This window comes from Grammomys surdaster, unplaced genomic scaffold (genome assembly GCF_004785775.1).
Source record: "Grammomys surdaster isolate TR1022 unplaced genomic scaffold, NIH_TR_1.0 1162, whole genome shotgun sequence".
Classification (NCBI taxonomy): Eukaryota; Metazoa; Chordata; class Mammalia; order Rodentia; family Muridae; genus Grammomys; species Grammomys surdaster.
This window is the reverse complement of record NW_021605581.1, coordinates 1,405,134-1,421,508: the sequence shown is the minus strand read 5'-3', so window position 1 is coordinate 1,421,508 and position 16,375 is coordinate 1,405,134. Positions and strand designations below refer to the sequence as shown.

The window sequence follows — 16,375 nt, the reverse complement described above, 5'->3', positions numbered from 1 at the left end:
GAGGTTCCAAATGCAGGAAATGTATGCACTGAGACTTGATGTCAGACACTTAGGCAAAATTAACTCACCTGACTTAAAGCCATGGCCAAGGAAGGCAGACAATTTACAGAGGCAGATAGGAATGGCCAAGGTGAAGTAATGAGGTATGAAGACTGCTTACCTCTCAAGTCTCTTAGTCTGTAAAGCTTGAGAAAGTGAACCATTGTTTTTAGAGACAGAAACATAGTATTATCTGCATCAATTCCAATCTGGGACACAGATGGAGATGGTATATTTGGAAAAAATATTAGACTTTAATATTCAGCCCCAAAGAAACATGTATATGTGTTTCTGTGTATATACATACACACATATATATGCACATGTGTATGTATAATGTTTTGTAAATTAATCCCTGCTTGGGAAATCCATGCCAGCCCAGTGAAAGCAAGCTCTGTTACTATCCATTCTTCTATTACACCAAACAGATGAGGTTAAAACGTACACCTCCTGGGGATGAAGATATGAGATTGAGTAATTTTTTGTGTGTTGTTGTTGTTTATTACGACTGTATATTTGCTGCTGCCTTCAGGAAAAGCTAGTTGCTCATTCTCACATTAGTAACCAATACCCAATAGAAGTTCATCTCAGGTCAATATCACAATTTCCTACATACAATTTAATGAGTTAGGATTAGAACTCCAATCAGCAATTAGGGATTCTAGTCAAACTGAGAGTCATATCATGGGTAGCAACAGGGAAAAAAATACAAGATGATTAAAATCTTAGGGGAAAAGATAATGAGACTTAATGAGGCACACTTGCTTTGCAAGAATGCAAAGGTTTAGCACAGGAGCAGCTTAGAGCACCCTTACCAGTATGCTTACTTATCTCCTATTCTTTGTCTATCCACCACTAATAAGTAAGCACAAAGTTGATGTCAGAAAGAAGTCTAAGTCCACTGAAGAAGAGGACTAAGGCTAATATAGCAGGAAGAAAGTACCATGAAGAGAAATGATTTTGAGAAAAAATAAAACAGAAGAATAAAGTGAGGTAAGTAGATATGAAAGTTTCTTCACTCCTCTACAATAGAATCTAAAAGGAGGGTTAGTGGTGTATGGTAAACATCTAAACAGCTTTTCAGGGTAAATGCCAAGCCTGCATCTACTGAGATCTTGGATCATGACCTTCACACTGTAAAGCTATACAACTTGTATACAACTTGAAATGCCTCTGCACAACATCTAACAGGTTACAAGAACCATAGAGCTGAGGTGGCAGGAGTAGTGGTTTGATTCATGATCCTGAGAAAAAAATCATACCTTTCAATGCAGGTCTAGAATACAGGAAACACAGAATCCACTGTATCTTCAATAGGGAAGTAGTATTCCCAGAAGTGGCAGAGGTGAGAATTGTAAGGCTGGGATGAAGAGTCCTGTGATAATGTAGAGACTGAAGACTAAGGTCTGGGTCTAAGGCTATAATGATGAGTGTCAGGAGAAAGTCAGGAAAAAACAATAGCATCACATATAAGAAGCTGCTCTGACAAAATACATATCAGCAGGGCTCAACTAGGATCCATCTAAATGTGTGTGAGTCTGAGACATCCCTCTCTAAATGGCAAAAAGAGATATTAACACATCTCTTCCAGGTAAACTAGATAAACTAGGTTATTATTAAATCAGTGAAAGAAAAGAAAGAGGGAATATCCTTAAGAGGTTGAGTTGGTACCTAAAAGGGCCCACTGAGTTATAACAGTTTACTGGGTTATATCAAACACCACCCCCCCCACACACACACACCTTTTCTGAGATGCAGCCAGTTTGTGTGGAAGAGAAAATAAGCTGTAAAAACATTTTTAATTGACCATCTCTTTTAGGAAATTGTATGTAAATGAAACAGGATGAGATATTTTATAACTCTGGAATATTGCATGTTATAATAATAAGGAAATCGTGTCCAAAGGCCAATTAACAAGAAAACTCTTTTATTGATATAAAAGCAAAACAAATTTTTCATGAATTTCTAATACCTGTTTTATTCTATCTATTGGATATACTCAAGTTCAAAAATCACTTTTTCTCTTGATGCCATCACTGTCATTAACCTCTCTGTAGCAGCAATCCTGTGAGATCACAAGTCTCAATGAAATATCCTGTCTCGAATGGGTAAAAGAACCCGAATAATGCACTGTCTCTCAATTAAAGCTAAGTAAGTTCTTATTCTCCACTAAGCTTTCCTGTACCACGCCAATTGTATCATTGGGTTTGTGGCATTGATAAGTATTGATGTCAAGCCATCACATCTGCTTCTCAAATGTTATCAAATAAGGAAAAAAGCAAACCAGAATCAGATTTATATTCAGACCAGTGATGAAATACCTTCCTGTGTAAATGGGCAATTCATTCTTACATGAACATCTATGAACCACACTATAACTTTCAAACATAAATAAGTGGCTTTTCAGATTCAAGTCCAAAGCCTAGATTCCCCTGGGAGTGGACTTTCGCAGCCATATTAACGTTTCTAGTTCCAATTTAGCCCATAACGCTCAGATAATATCGGTTAGTAATTTCTCCACAATTATCCATAACAAGCACTTAAAACCTATGCCTATGCATTGGAAAAATAAATTTTAGTCAGTATCTAATCAATTCAATGGCTACAGATAGTAAGGGTTAAAATTCAAATGTCCAGTCATTTTTAAAGCTAAATTGTCCATATTTTCCAAACAGCTACTTGTCAAACTAAACAAATAATAGTTATATTTTCATTTTACCTTTAAATATGCAGGTGTATGTTGTATGTCATACAACATATAAGTTGAAAAGAAAAGGAAAAATCAAATTGCAATCCATGATTGTGGTCTAGATGGTTCCAATACCCTTGTAGATAGATTTTTGATCCATCCAAATAGCTGGACCACATAGAGATGGTCATGACTTCATTATCATTGCTACATTTGAGTCACTAATATAGGAAAGGAAGCTTATCTAATTACCAATTCCCCAAGCCAAGGAAGATTCTCCCCTTCCACTAAATAAAGAGAAAGCCATTCTGATTTGACCTCAGAGAACCAAGTGCATGCATATGCCTGACTCCTCAGATCCTTTCTGGATCAGAGGATGGAAAAACTATTTGGTTTCAGTCTCATACTTATAATGACAGAAAAGAGAATAAAAAAGTCCATTGTAAATTTGTACAAAATGTATGCATATATAAATACATATCTATGGGTATATATAAATTCTAAAGATTATATCCATCTTCAAGAATCAGAGTCCCATACAATTGACATATTGGCATTCTCTCTCTATTTTTCTCATTTTTAAAACAGTAAGAATCAAGCATGCTACCTTATTAATACTGAATAGCAAGTGCAGGAGCTGAGCTGTAGCTATAGAGGGTTGGAGCAATTAGTTTGACGGGACATCAGTAAACAAAATCCTTAGAGTAAATTTGGCTATTTTCATATTGCCTTTTGTCTCATAAACATGAAAACTTGAATGTCATATGAGTCAATTGAGTTAAGTAGCAATCTAAGCAGAGTTTATAGGAATTTGCATTGTCATATGCTTATTATGATAATTTGGTGTGGGATCAGGCCTACTAGAATTTCATGTGATTCTTGTTCTAGCTCACAGAAATCTTGTGTGATGCCACCAGGTTCACAGTATATGAAACTCAGTATGAAATGTGATTGAAAAGCTGCATCATCTTTACACGTGACACTATTAAAATATTAAACCCTAGTCAATTGATGGAAAAAGGCGTATACACTTAAAGGTGCACAATGATAGCACATTACAGATGTGTGCTTACGGTTAGAGGTATCAAGATGTCTTTTGTTAATACACATAATTAGTTTATTTCTTGTTTGCTCTATTTCTTTTGGAAAAAGAGTATGTAGGACATTGCCCCCTAGGGTGTACAGGCTGCTTCTTGGAAGGGGATTATTATTGCATGCCTTGAATGCAGTGTGATTCATAAGGCAAGAACACATGAGTCGCTTCAGCACCAAGGAAGTGGAATCAGCATCTAGCACTGCTCAAAACAGAATATCTTATTGCTTTAATAAAATGGGAAATTATTTACTGTAAAAAGAGTGCACCAAATAATGGGAAGAAAGTAATATCTATGTAGTTATGTAGAGCTCATAGAAATGATGAACCTTCCTTCTGGGTTCCTGATCCTATTCAGATTTCACATCCAAAACCCATGCTGTAAGAAGGTATTAAGAGCTACAGTTGAATCAGGGCAAGTTAAAGAGATTAATGGACATTCTCCATCACAGTGCCTTAGCCATTCTGTTATACAGTGTAGAGCTCTGATACACTAACAGCTTCCTTGGTGACCCGAGGGAGTGAACGTACTCTGACCTGTTACTAGGAAATGACTAAGGCACTGGAGAGAATCTGGTTCATTGTTTAATATATTGTATTCAAAGATTATACCTGGTCTTCCTAATGATACACATGGCATGCTTAAATGATGGTCTTCTGTGCTTCCTAAAGGGACTTCGATGATATCTATGGGTGACTAAATCAACCTTATTAAATTATTTTATAAAGATACAGTCTGAGCTTGGAAAACTTTATATATAACCAAAAACATTAGAGGCAAACGTTTCTCAGGATAATAAGCACATACAACTTGAAACAAGACAGAGCATAGAGGGCAGCTAGTGGCTTGGGAGAGAGATGTATGTAGGGGTCTCGCTGCCCTATACCAAGCAGCAGAGTCTAACATAGAGGGACTTATCTGACATTTAAAAAGAGGGCAAAAGACTTATCTTCTCTCACACTTTCCTTTTTCCTTAATATTTTCTATATGTTCGGGGAATTTAATTAGGCCAGACTTGGGAAAAAGAAAGATCCCCCTTTGCTGTATATTAGATGCAGGCACAGAGTCATGGCTAAACAAGCCGTAAATAGTTTTATCCTGTAAGCATTTACAGATTTAACTTGGAAATTGTCGTGTCCTGTCATCCAAATTGCCCAACATCTCCACCAGTCTTTCCCCCAGACACATACAGTACAAGCAAGCACACACAGCACTGCCTCCAGGCGGCAACTGCATGCAGAGAACCACAGGCACTGTTTAAATATTAACCATGTTTTTAATAGATGGCATTCCAGCACATCCATTATTTGTTTTCTGTTGTGGTTGTTTCTGTTACTCACAAAAGAAAAAGGGGAAACATGGGTGTCATCGTTTTATAATAGTCTACTACAGAGTAAAATACAAAAGAACACTTTCGGAAACAGCAGAAGCCAGGCCTACACCACTGACTTCCTCAGCCAGTGGCAACCATATATCAACAGCTGGAAAGTCAGAACAAGAATATACAGTTTGGAGGACATATCACAGAACTATAGTTTTCTTCTGTATTTGGTACCAATATAATAAGTATATAACAAAGGTGCACTTGTTCTAAAAGTAAAACAGAAACATACTGGTTGGTTAGATATTGCATTTTCAGAACTGCACATTACCTAATACTTTTTTTTTACATAAAAGTAACTTTTGCAATGTATAATGATAAGAAAAACAATTGTAGAAAAAAATAAGAAAGAAACCAATCAAAACCAAGACAATCACTTTCCAAAACAGCTCCTTCTTTGGTCTGCACAACCAGAGGAAGTAACCGTGAAGGCGAGACATATTCAGCACCAGACCTGGCTGGACAGCTCTTGAGTTCTCTGAGGCTCAAAACAAAACCAAAAAACCAACCCCCGCCCCAACCAAAAACCAAACCAAAACAAAACGACCACCAGTCAAGTGTGCAAGTGGGCCCTAATGTGCAACAAAAGCAGATAGTATGGTTTTTGTTTTCTATGCTCGGCCAGCGAGAGATATTTCTAAAAGTAAACTCAAATTCTGCCCAGTGAAGAAACCAAAAAGTAAGATGATGACTGACTGACTAGAGAGGGGTTACCTGTCCTAAACGTTTTTCTGGGACATTCTATGTGGTCTCTGGTGCTTAATGTAGATGTTCTCTGTATAATATGCTATTGCCTGAGCCCAGCTGAAAGTGAGGAAAGGGAGGGGAGACAAGCTAAAGGAAAAGTGAAAGCCCATGAGAGAGGGACAGAAAGGCAACTAAACCTTCACTTGACAGCTATATACAACGTCACCGGCCCCCTCCCATCCCTTTGCTTCAGTGTCAATGTCTTATATATTTGGTAGCTTGTGCGGTTTCTCCTCCTTACTGAAGGGGGCACGAGGTGGGGAGGGAAGATGCAGCTTTCATTGACAATGAGAAATTATGTGATTTGTCATGCTCTTGGACTGTATTATTAATAGTATAATAATTACTATAAATATCAATAAAGTATTATCAGCGTTATTTCTTCCTCTGAGACTTTCCTCGCCCAATATTTACAAATACCGCACAGTGCCTCGGCGGAGGAGAGACAGTAAAAGGGTGGTCAGGTAAGGGAGGAGGGCAGAGAAAACGGGCCAAAGGAGAACGGAAAAGGAAGAAAGGAGGAACAAAAGCGAGGACAGTAAAGATGCTGGAAACGAGGAAGGGGTCAGGAGAGGGGCTGCATAATCAGGACAGTACCACCGTTTGCAAAAGGCCCTCGCCAGGTGTGTCCAAGCAGGAGGAAGCTGCGTGTGCTCCGTGTGGACTGGGGGCTGGCGGTGGAGGTGGAGGCGCACAGGGACCCTGGCACAGGAGACCAGGGGATGAGGAAGAGGAAGAAGTAGCATTGGAAGGGGTGCAGAAGGCGGAGTCCCGGGACTGCCTCTCCAGACGGGTTTCTTTTCCATGGGTTGGGGCTTGAACACCTGCCCGAGACAGCCCCCCACCACCATGGCTGCCGCTGCAGTGATCTCTCTCATATTCTTCCTGAGCCCTCTGCATCTTCCGCTTCTTCATCCTACGCTTGTGGATGTGGAAGGTGGAGAGGGACAGCACGATGAGACAGAAGATGAGAGTGACCAGGACAATCAGCACCAGCGTGGATGAAAAAGACTGGAAGAGCTGCTGTCCCACCTGCGTGATGCAGGTGCCACCACCTGCGCCTGAGCTGCGGATACCTGCGTTGCTGCCTCCACTGGCGTTGTGGGAAGCAAAGGTCCGGTTCAGGAGGCAAGGCGGCAGGGCCAGCCTCAGCTCTTTCGGTGCCCTGGCACTCATCGGCGCTGGGCTGAGAGGGGCCAGGCCCACCAGGCTTCCTCTGTTGGACACACGGTTCCCACCAGCCAAGACGAGGACAGGAGCCCAAGCCACCCCAACTGCTCTCTAGCGCTGGAGAGAGTGAGCGCTCCAGCCGAAGACTGAGGGAGCAACTGCCCTCAAGCAGGCAGGCCAGAACTAGTGGCCCCAGGGAGATTGTCTCCGTTCTTCTTTGATCTTGTTTCCTTTCCCCAGGCACAATGCTGCAAAGAAAACAGGATTAGTTAGGGTCCCGGCCACTGCAAAGGCGAGTGCGGAGAAAGAGAGGGATCTGACACCACTGCCAAGCGGCCCTCAAATGGATGCTATCATCTCCACATCCCACTGACCCAACCCTACCGCTCATTGCAGCGCAGGAGAGCCGCTGCCAGATGCTCCGCTGGCTCAGATGGGGTCTGGCGTCCGTACCGCACCGCGGAGACACTGGTTACTCAGCAGAGAAGGCAGCTGCCCTGCCCCCTGCACAACTTTCTAATTGCCACCAACAGCGGCCGCCACAGCGGCTTTCTCTATCTACTTCCCAGAAAGCCAACTGCCCTGTTCTCTGTGTTCTGTGGATCTCGACTCAGGATCCACTCTCGCCAGCACGCACTTCGAGCAGGCTCCCTGTACGCAGTCCTTCTTCATCCCTTTCTCTCCAAACACTTCCAGCCTGGACCTTCAGAGCCCCAAGATCCCCGTCCCAGGGGATACATCCTACTGCCTCTGTCCCTTGCACACAGGGTCATGCTCGACCTTTCTCCAGCCTTCTTCCTTGCTACCATCCTCCCCCTTTCTCTCTATCAAAAGCAGATGAAACACCCTCCTCAGCGGAGGCACATCCTCCCAAGCGCCCTCCGCCCCCCATCTCCCTGAGCTTCCCACTTGACAGTATTATGAATCCTTTTTCTTTCTTCCAGAGCAAGAACTGGAAGGGGAAGGCTTCCCGCCTGCAAAGTTTGGGAAACCGACCTTGTTCTCCAGCCTTCCCTGGGCCCTGGCCCCAGGGCCCAGAGGCTATGGCAGAGGACCAAGCCGGAGGACCCGCGGCAGGCAGCACAGCTCCCTTGTCTCTCTCATAAGGCAGGTGCAAACTGTTGCACTGCGGAGCAGCAAGGCAGAGCGCTAGCCTCGGCCGGGGCAGGGGCGGGGGCTGAAGCTCTGTCCAGAGGTGCCTGCGCAGGCCTTGGGAGTGGTCTTACCCGCCCTCATCCTGTCACTGGGGCCGCTGGCCATGGAAGCCTTCATCCCGACCAGTGTCTCTTACCTGGAAGGACCAGCCGGTTGCAGAGAAGGAACCCCCGCCTTGGCTGCAGTAGCGGCTGCAGAAGGCACGGAGCGCTGGAACCAGAGACAGAGCCGCTCTGCTGCTGCCGCCCTCGCCACCGCCGCCGCCGCTGCTGCCTTTGCTGCTGCTACAGGGAGCTCAGCTCTTAGCCTATTGCCAGAGAGGCCGGTGACGTCAGGCAGCCACCGCCAGGGCTCCAAGCCACCCCTCAGGCCCCCACCCACCCTCATAACCAACACTTTGTCCTGGCATAACAGCCTCGCCAACACCATTCCCAGTTTCCTGCTGTTCCCCAGCTTTGGGGCTGGGAGGAGCAAACCCACCCCCACCCCCACCTCCACCCTACCAGCAACCCACCTTCAGCACAAGCACTCCTTTGCCTAGGAAGAGGCAGGCTTCAGTTCTTCCATTGCTCTATGCTTCAACCTCAATCGGTCTCCAGGTACAGTTTTGCTCCAGGAGAACCTTCTTTCCTAGGGGTACACTTTTTTTCCTCGTTGACTGATCAGAGTTTCCGCTTTCCCCCAATCCTATTCTCTGGTTCTAAGCATAAACTGCTTATACTAGGGAGATGGCAAGGACATTTGTCAACACAACTGTGGCAGAATCAGAAACAGGAACCTAAATATGCATCGAAGACTGCATCTCTCCGCCAGTCACCAAAGTGTGTCATCCCATCTGCTTTTTGATTTCTTCCCCCACACACTCATCTCCAGGCCCAGGATCCATTTGGTGTATTGAACGCCCCTTCTCTTTTGAGGATTCCACATTCTGAACACACAAAGCATAATACATGGGCTTGAAGGGTGAGAAGGGTAAATTACAAAGACAGGTGCAGAAACCAATGACCCTTAAAAATTCTCAGCATTGTGTGTACTGCTTGAAAAATGTCCCTTCATTGACTCTAATTTTTGTCAAAGTGCTTGATTCTTGATGCATTAGATTTTTCAGTTAAATGCACACATCTCCTAAAACAGCTCTCAGCAGCCTGCAAAAATCTTGTTAGAGACCAGTGAACAACTAGTTTGGGATCCTCGCAGAAACAAGAAAAGTGTATTTCTATTATAGTAGCCATCTTTAAAATAGAATATGCTTTACTTTATGTGAGTTATTGGAAACACTGGCTTGGAACACTAACTAAGCACAGTATGGTCTTCAAGGGCACTTTTTATTAAAAGCATGTGTTTTTCTTAATCTCCTGTCTTGTTTACCTCCTGTCTTTGAGTGCAGCATTTATTCACTGAGTTGGACAGTAGTGACGTGTGTGTTCCAGCCTCCTCTTCACACTGTGCATCATGAAGGAAAGCTAACAGGAATACTAGATGCCACCTACCCTCTCCTATCTGACACAGTCATGAAGTAAGGTCTGAAATGAAAAGAAAAAAGATTTCTCCTTCTGACTCTATGTTCCCAACTAGCCCTACTCCAAAGTTTTACACCATTAATGAATGATGCACCATATCCTTCCCCCACCCCACCTCTGTTTTCATTTATTTGAGCACAGGTCATCTGGGGCCTGTGGAGCAGCACGGTGTTAAAGTACTTGTGTAATGTGCCAAAGGCCTTGGGTTCTATTCACAGCACTACAAAAAGAATGAAAGTATCAGCTTTATCTTCATAACTGTGTCAATAAGAAAAAAAAAGATTCCATTTAAGCTAACAGTTCAGTACAGGCTGAACAATACACAGTTGCTTCAGACCACAGACTGATGCCCTTTGACTGCCAAAGGCACGCAGTAAATGATGGCCCATGACCTAGATATTTGTATAAGTGTTCCTTCCCAGAAGTAGGGGGGCCTGATGCCTGTCAAAGCCGTCTTCCACATCTAGTGATTTTTGGCTTCACTGGCCTTGGAGAGTGGTGAGTCTTTGCTTGCTTGCTTGCTTCACTGTGACCCCTGCGACTGCACTATGGGTGCCTGACAGGCAGTGACCCACGTGTGGACACTCTCAGTGGAGTCTCATCAGCATGTTATAAAGCAAACCAAGTTTTGAATATTCCAAAAAGACATCTGGCTATTTAGGAAAACTCTTTAGCAGGGAAGAGAAAGTGGTCTTGTAAAAAAAAAAAAAAAAAAAGTCTTTACACAGAATTAACCCTTCATGGCCTGTTTTCTAGATTTGGGGAAATTATTGAGTGTTTCCAGAGGATATGTATCTCTACAACGTCTGGTATTGGGGTTGTATCAGTACTGGGATTCTTTTTACATTCCATAAATTCAGATTATGTCATGGGCCTGTCAGTGTTCTTACTCTTTTGTTACGAATGAGACCATCTACTATGCTAGGAATGCTTAAGGTGTCTGTGCCATTTCACACAACCTGTCAAAGACAAAGTCTCACCCTAGATGGCTTACATCATTTTTACAGTTCAGTGTGACTCAGGAGACAGTGGTATTTAACTCTAAATGATTTAGGTAAATTAAAGACATAAATTTTCAAGCCAAAATCTTGGTATACTTTTCTACATCTTCTCTTCTGGTCTGTAAATTCATGAATTTTGTGTTGAAACCAAATAATATAAACCAGGGTGGTATGATTCAACCCTAAGGAATAGTGGGGAGAGAAATACTCTGCCCTATAGGTTACAGGATCTTGACCTCTCTGGATGGCTGAACAGTTTTGCTGCATGTGGCTCCACTCAAGACTTCCATGTTCTTTTAGCTTAAACTCATAAGGACTGACTGGAAAACCAAAGAGATTCTAAGATTCTCAAACTCTTCCCTTGATGGAAAATACTCTCCGGACTCAAGCATATTTCATAGAGTCAAAAGTAATGTATAACACAAGTTTAATTAGGGATTTCTATCTAGCTTAGGAAGAAAGACCACACAGGTACCTGCACATCCATCAAAAAGTTCGGGGATGGGTAATAACAATTATTATATTTATTATTTTACTTGCAAAACAGTAAGATTCGGGCTGTGTTAAACTCTGTATATTAACATTTATCCTTACTACAACCCTACAAAACTATTGTTACCGGAATAACATTTGTTTGTTTATTCATTTACTCATTTTTATTCAACAAAAGTGTCTGAAGGGCTGGGAATACAACTCATAGTACTTGCCTGGCATGCTCATAGTCTTGGATTTGCTCTACAGCACTGTATAAAACTGAAAGTGATATTGTTTCCCTATAATCCTAGTTCTTACGTGGTGGTGGCAGTAGGATCAGAAGTTCAAGGCCACTCCAGCTACATAAGGATTATAATACCAGCTACAGAAGACCTTGTCTCAAAAATAAATAAAATATTTGCTAGAGGGTCAAGAACTTCCCAAGGTAACCTAGAGAATTAACTAACCTGGGCCCATAGGGCTTACAGAGACTGAACCACCAACCAGAGAGCATGTATGAGACTGACCTAGGCCCTTTGCATAGTTTTGCAGCTTGATCTTCATGTGGGACTCCTAACAGCAGGAACAGGAGCCTTCTTTTACTCTTTTGCCTACTTTTGGGACCTTTTCCCCTACTGGGCTGCCTCTTTTAGACTCAATAGGAAAAGATGTACCTAGTCTTACTTCAACTTGATATGCTAAGGCTGGATGATACCCATTGGAAGCTTCCCCTTTTCTGAAGAGAAAAGGAGGAATAGTGGATGGGAAGAAAGAAAGGTGGAGAGAAGGACTGGGTAGAGAGGAGGAAAGGGAAACAGTGACTGGGATGTAAAGTAAATTAATAAATGATTTAATAAAAAAGAAAAAATAATGCATATCTAAAGAACTATTTGAATGATGTATTTGAGGACGCATCTGTTCATAATTATTTTTGTAACTATTTTTATTTTATGGGTATGATTATTTTGTCTGCATGTATGTCTGTGCACCACCTAAGTCCCTGGTGCCTTTGGAAGTCAGAAGAGAGTGCATCAAATTCCATGGAACTAGAGTTACAATTACACAAATGGTTATGAGCTGCCATGTGGGTGCTAGAAATTGAACCCAGGTCCTCTGGAAGAGCAGCCAGTGCTCTTTACCACTGAGCCATCTTTCTAATACCCTCAGAATAGTTTTCAATACTCTTCATCCTTCTGTGTTATGTCTTCTTCATTCTCTTTATCTCTCCATCTCTCTGTATATATTTATCTCTATTTCTACTTTTATATTACCTATGTTCCTAACTAGTCCTCATTGAGCTAAATAGAAAACACCAGAGAAGACAGGAGATAGAAGTGTTTGAACTAGAAGAGGTCCTTTTTGATTGGACCCCCTTTTCTGCAACATTCCACAGACCTCCACAGACTCCTGTGGATGAGGAGTCTAGTCTGGAAGCCATTGAACTGCATTGGGTCACTTAGATAGGTCATTATGGACCATGACTCCATATGCATGACAAAAGCCTCCTAGCTGTCCCATGAAGTCACCAGCGAATGTGCAGATGATTCTGTCACTTTATCTAGTCTTATCTCTTCTGTTCTTTTTTCTGAACACGTATGTCTGTGTAGCATCATGTTACTGTTAAATCAACTACTCATCAAGTCAGTAATAAATTAACCAATTGCTAAACAAGGCACAGAGTGAAGTTCTTGATTTTGTCTAGTCAATTTAGGTCTTTCCTGACTCAATTTTTTGGTCTGCAAATAGAAAAGTGGAATGATGATAATAGTATTTTTCTTCTAGGGCTATTTTAAGTACCAAACACACAGCAAACATTTTAAAAACAATAGTTTTTATATTAGAAAGAAAAGCATAAACATTGGTGTTTTACCCTGGGCAATGGAAATGTTATATCATTTTAGATAACAAAATACAGAAAAAAGATTCATTTTGAGTTTTAGTATCCTTCGTGTAAAGATGACTAAAGGTAAGAGGACTGAAGATAATATATAGTATTATATAACAGCACATGATGATGATGATGACGAGGATGATGATGAACACACAGCCGTGGGCCTGAGATATAAGCCTTAGGAACGCAATGTGGGGGATACACATTCAACTCATCATCTCCGTTCTGTCAGCTCTTCTCTAAGCACATATTATCACTTAGTAGTCTTCAAACTGGAGGAAATACATTCTGAAGAGTGCATTTTTAAAATACCCAGGAGGATACAGGGTATATATACTTTTAAAGAAAGTATTTCTAATCCTTTACCCGTGTGTAACCTTTTCTCCCCAAATGTATCTATTTGGGGTTAAATTTTATATTTTGTTGCCTGTCTCTCACTTCTCTTATTTCACAAAAGGTGAACTTGTTTTATCAACCATCAAGCTTAACTCTTACTAGCAATTCAGAGTAGAAAATCCTTTGTGGAGACACAATAACAGTGAGTACAAAAACAGAAGACTAAAACAAAACAAACGAAAACAACACAACCTGTAACAAGTACTTAAAGGAATTGTACTTTATATCATCTAGGAGACAGACTCATTTTAAGGCTCTATGTCTTATCTGTCTATCTATACATTGATTTATTTTGAAATTGAAAGGTAGTTTGTTACCGAGATGAAAGTATTATGGTTCACTTAAATGGTAAAGTGAACCTATTTTTTTCTTGAAAAAGGCAGCCCTAGTTAGACTGCTTCAGTTGATAATTTGAAATGGATTTTTCTGACAGTATTGGAGACAGTCTACAAGGTGAACGAGTTTCACATATTGCTCCAACTGGTAAAATAGGTACCATATAGGATATGGAATGTGTTAGAAACCACATCTTTTGCAACTACTACGTTTATGCGTAAGGATTTTACATGGCAACTTAAAATATGCAAAGAGGTCTACTATGTTCCATACTTTGTTCAGAAAGCATACAGGGAAAACACACTTTGTAGATTACTTTTGAAGAATCTGCCTCTTGGTTACTCCACCTGGAAGGTGTTAGACATGAATGAGATTCCTCAGGAGTGTCAAACAAACAGCTTACTGGGTGGAAATTTGAACCAAGTGGTTTCTGTAACTTAAAAATGCACAAAGAACATGACTTCAGGTCAAAGTCAAATAACTCAAAACGTATTTCTTTCCTGTTCTACATGAGTATTTGTGTAGAATTGTATGCATGTGCAGGTGGGTACAGGTGTATTGTGTACATTCACTTGTGTGTGTATGTACATTCATATGTGTGTACATTCATATGAGTGTACATTCATGTGTGTGTATTCATATATGTGTGTATATCCATATGCATATGTGTATATGGAACAGAGAGAGAGAGGAGATGATGCACAGGTCAGAGGTCAACCTCAGCTTACGTTTCTTAGGAACTGTCAAGGTTTCTCAATGGGACCCAAAGTCAATTAGGGTAGACTAGCTGGCAACTGAGTCCTAGGAATGAACTAAGTCTCTGCCTAATCAGTGATGGGATTACAAGTACGTATCACCATACCCAAATTTGTGTGTGCTTCTCAAGCTTGTGTGGCAGGTACCTTACCAACTAAGCTGTCTTCCCAGTCTCCTGTTTCATCTCTTTATACCACAAAAGTTCTCTCATAAAGTCTCAGAACCAATTAAATCTGGACATAAGAACATCAAGATTTTTTTCATGCTGCATTATCCTTAGAAGTTTTTACATTCAATAAATACCTACTATGTAGCTACTGTGTGCTACAAAAATGATGCTGTAAGAGACCGTAGGAAAATCTCTAAACCCAAGTATTTACATCCTATTCACACACATACTTATAATCTGCTTATCTGTCCAAATACAAATAATATCCTCATTCTCCAAGTTTTCAATTAAATTTCCTGTAAAGCATCACTTATGTCAAAGAATAGAAATATATTACCTAAGCTAATGGAGGCAGATAAGTAAAAATAGATGGACTGACAGATGTCAAGTAATTGATAAAACTTTGTGACCAGTAGTTTTTTGATTATGAGGGTTCTGGATTGATCAGAAACCCAGTAGCGTATGTTTCCTTCAAGCGCTGTGGATTGTGGATCTGCTATTCATGAAACAGAAAACTAGAATTACTTTCACCATGCACAGAAAGATATGCCTAGACCAAGAGTTATTGAAATTTAGAACTAGATAAAAATTTTTTGGTTGTAAAGGCTGTCTTGTGCCCTGTAGAATATTATAATAAGCAGACTTCTAAAGATGGTTCCCCAAGGTTAAATCCAATGGTTATCCAGAAAAAAAAAAAAAACAATCTAAGTACTGCTGTGAGAAAATTCCTATAGGTGTAATTAAAGGACTAAATATTTAACTGGAAGAAACAAATAATTAAGATAGGGAAAATCCAATGATATAGCTCTTGCAAAGAAGGGATTTATCCCCTACTAGCAAGACAAGAGTAAGTCAGTGATTCGAAGCATGTAGATACTCAACATTTCACTTTTGATTTGAAAAATGTAGAGAGCCAGAAGCAAGCCCATATGGGATGGCTTAAGTGAGGGCAAAGACTGTGGGTAACAGCCATAAAGAAGTGTGGTTTTACTCCATCTTCTGAAAAACTGAATTCTTCCAACAACCTGGAAAACATGAGATGGATTCTTCCCCAGAGTCTCCAGGTAAAAGCCCCACCTGGCTTCTGTGTCATGAAATCCTAATCAGAGAGCTTAGTATAGATTGACTTCTGCCATTGAAGGAGGGGCCGTCTGAAGACCATTCCACCTGAGTATCCATTCCATGTGCAGTCACCAAAGGTAGATGCTGAAGTGGAAGTCAGGAAGTGCATGCTGATAAGAGCCTGATATGGATGTCTCCTCAGAGGTCTTCAAGAGTCTGACATATTCAGAGGCAGATGCTCACAACTAGCCATTGAACAGACAATGGGGTTCCCAATGGAGGAGTTAGAGTGAAGGCCATTGGAGCTGAAGGCTTTTGTGGCCCCATGAGGAGAGCAACAATACCAACCAACCACAGCTCCCAGGGTCTAAACCACCAGCCTGGGAGCACTTAGGGAGGGATCCAGGACTTCAGCTGAATATGTAAGAGTGGAGGGCCCTGCTGGGCATAGGTGGAAGAAGAGATCCTTGACCTCATGAAGGCTGGATGCCCCCC

General features: G+C 41.4%; 1 protein-coding gene and 1 long non-coding RNA gene across 3 annotated transcripts in view; one reads left to right on the top strand and one right to left on the bottom strand.

Moving 5' to 3' along the window:
- Positions 1–1,939: 1,939 nt before the first annotated feature.
- On the bottom strand, positions 1,940–8,587 carry CUNH11orf87 (chromosome unknown C11orf87 homolog). Of its 2 annotated transcripts, none has more exons than XM_028783628.1 (2): positions 8,412–8,587; positions 1,940–7,368 (listed from the first exon to the last, which is right to left on the bottom strand). In XM_028783628.1, exon 2 carries the CDS (start codon positions 7,124–7,126, stop codon positions 6,536–6,538), a length of 591 nt encoding a protein of 196 aa, XP_028639461.1. In that variant the 5' UTR covers positions 7,127–7,368; positions 8,412–8,587; the 3' UTR covers positions 1,940–6,535. The 2 variants fall into 2 exon arrangements, with proteins under 2 accessions (XP_028639461.1, XP_028639462.1); XM_028783629.1 differs by lacking the exon at positions 8,412–8,587 and adding an exon at positions 8,117–8,264.
- Positions 8,588–8,669: 82 nt separating this feature from the next.
- The window catches only part of LOC114634993, a 109,410-nt gene continuing 101,704 nt past the window's right edge, over positions 8,670–16,375 (top strand). The window contains exon 1 of the long non-coding RNA XR_003713398.1: positions 8,670–8,874. This is a non-coding gene — a long non-coding RNA (uncharacterized LOC114634993). The remainder of the gene's footprint in view (positions 8,875–16,375) is intronic.

Excerpts from the sequence above, each read along its gene's own strand:
- CUNH11orf87 (XM_028783628.1), bottom strand. The coding sequence starts at position 7,126 with ATGAGTGCCAGGGCACCGAAAGAGCTGAGGCTGGCCCTGCCGCCTTGC.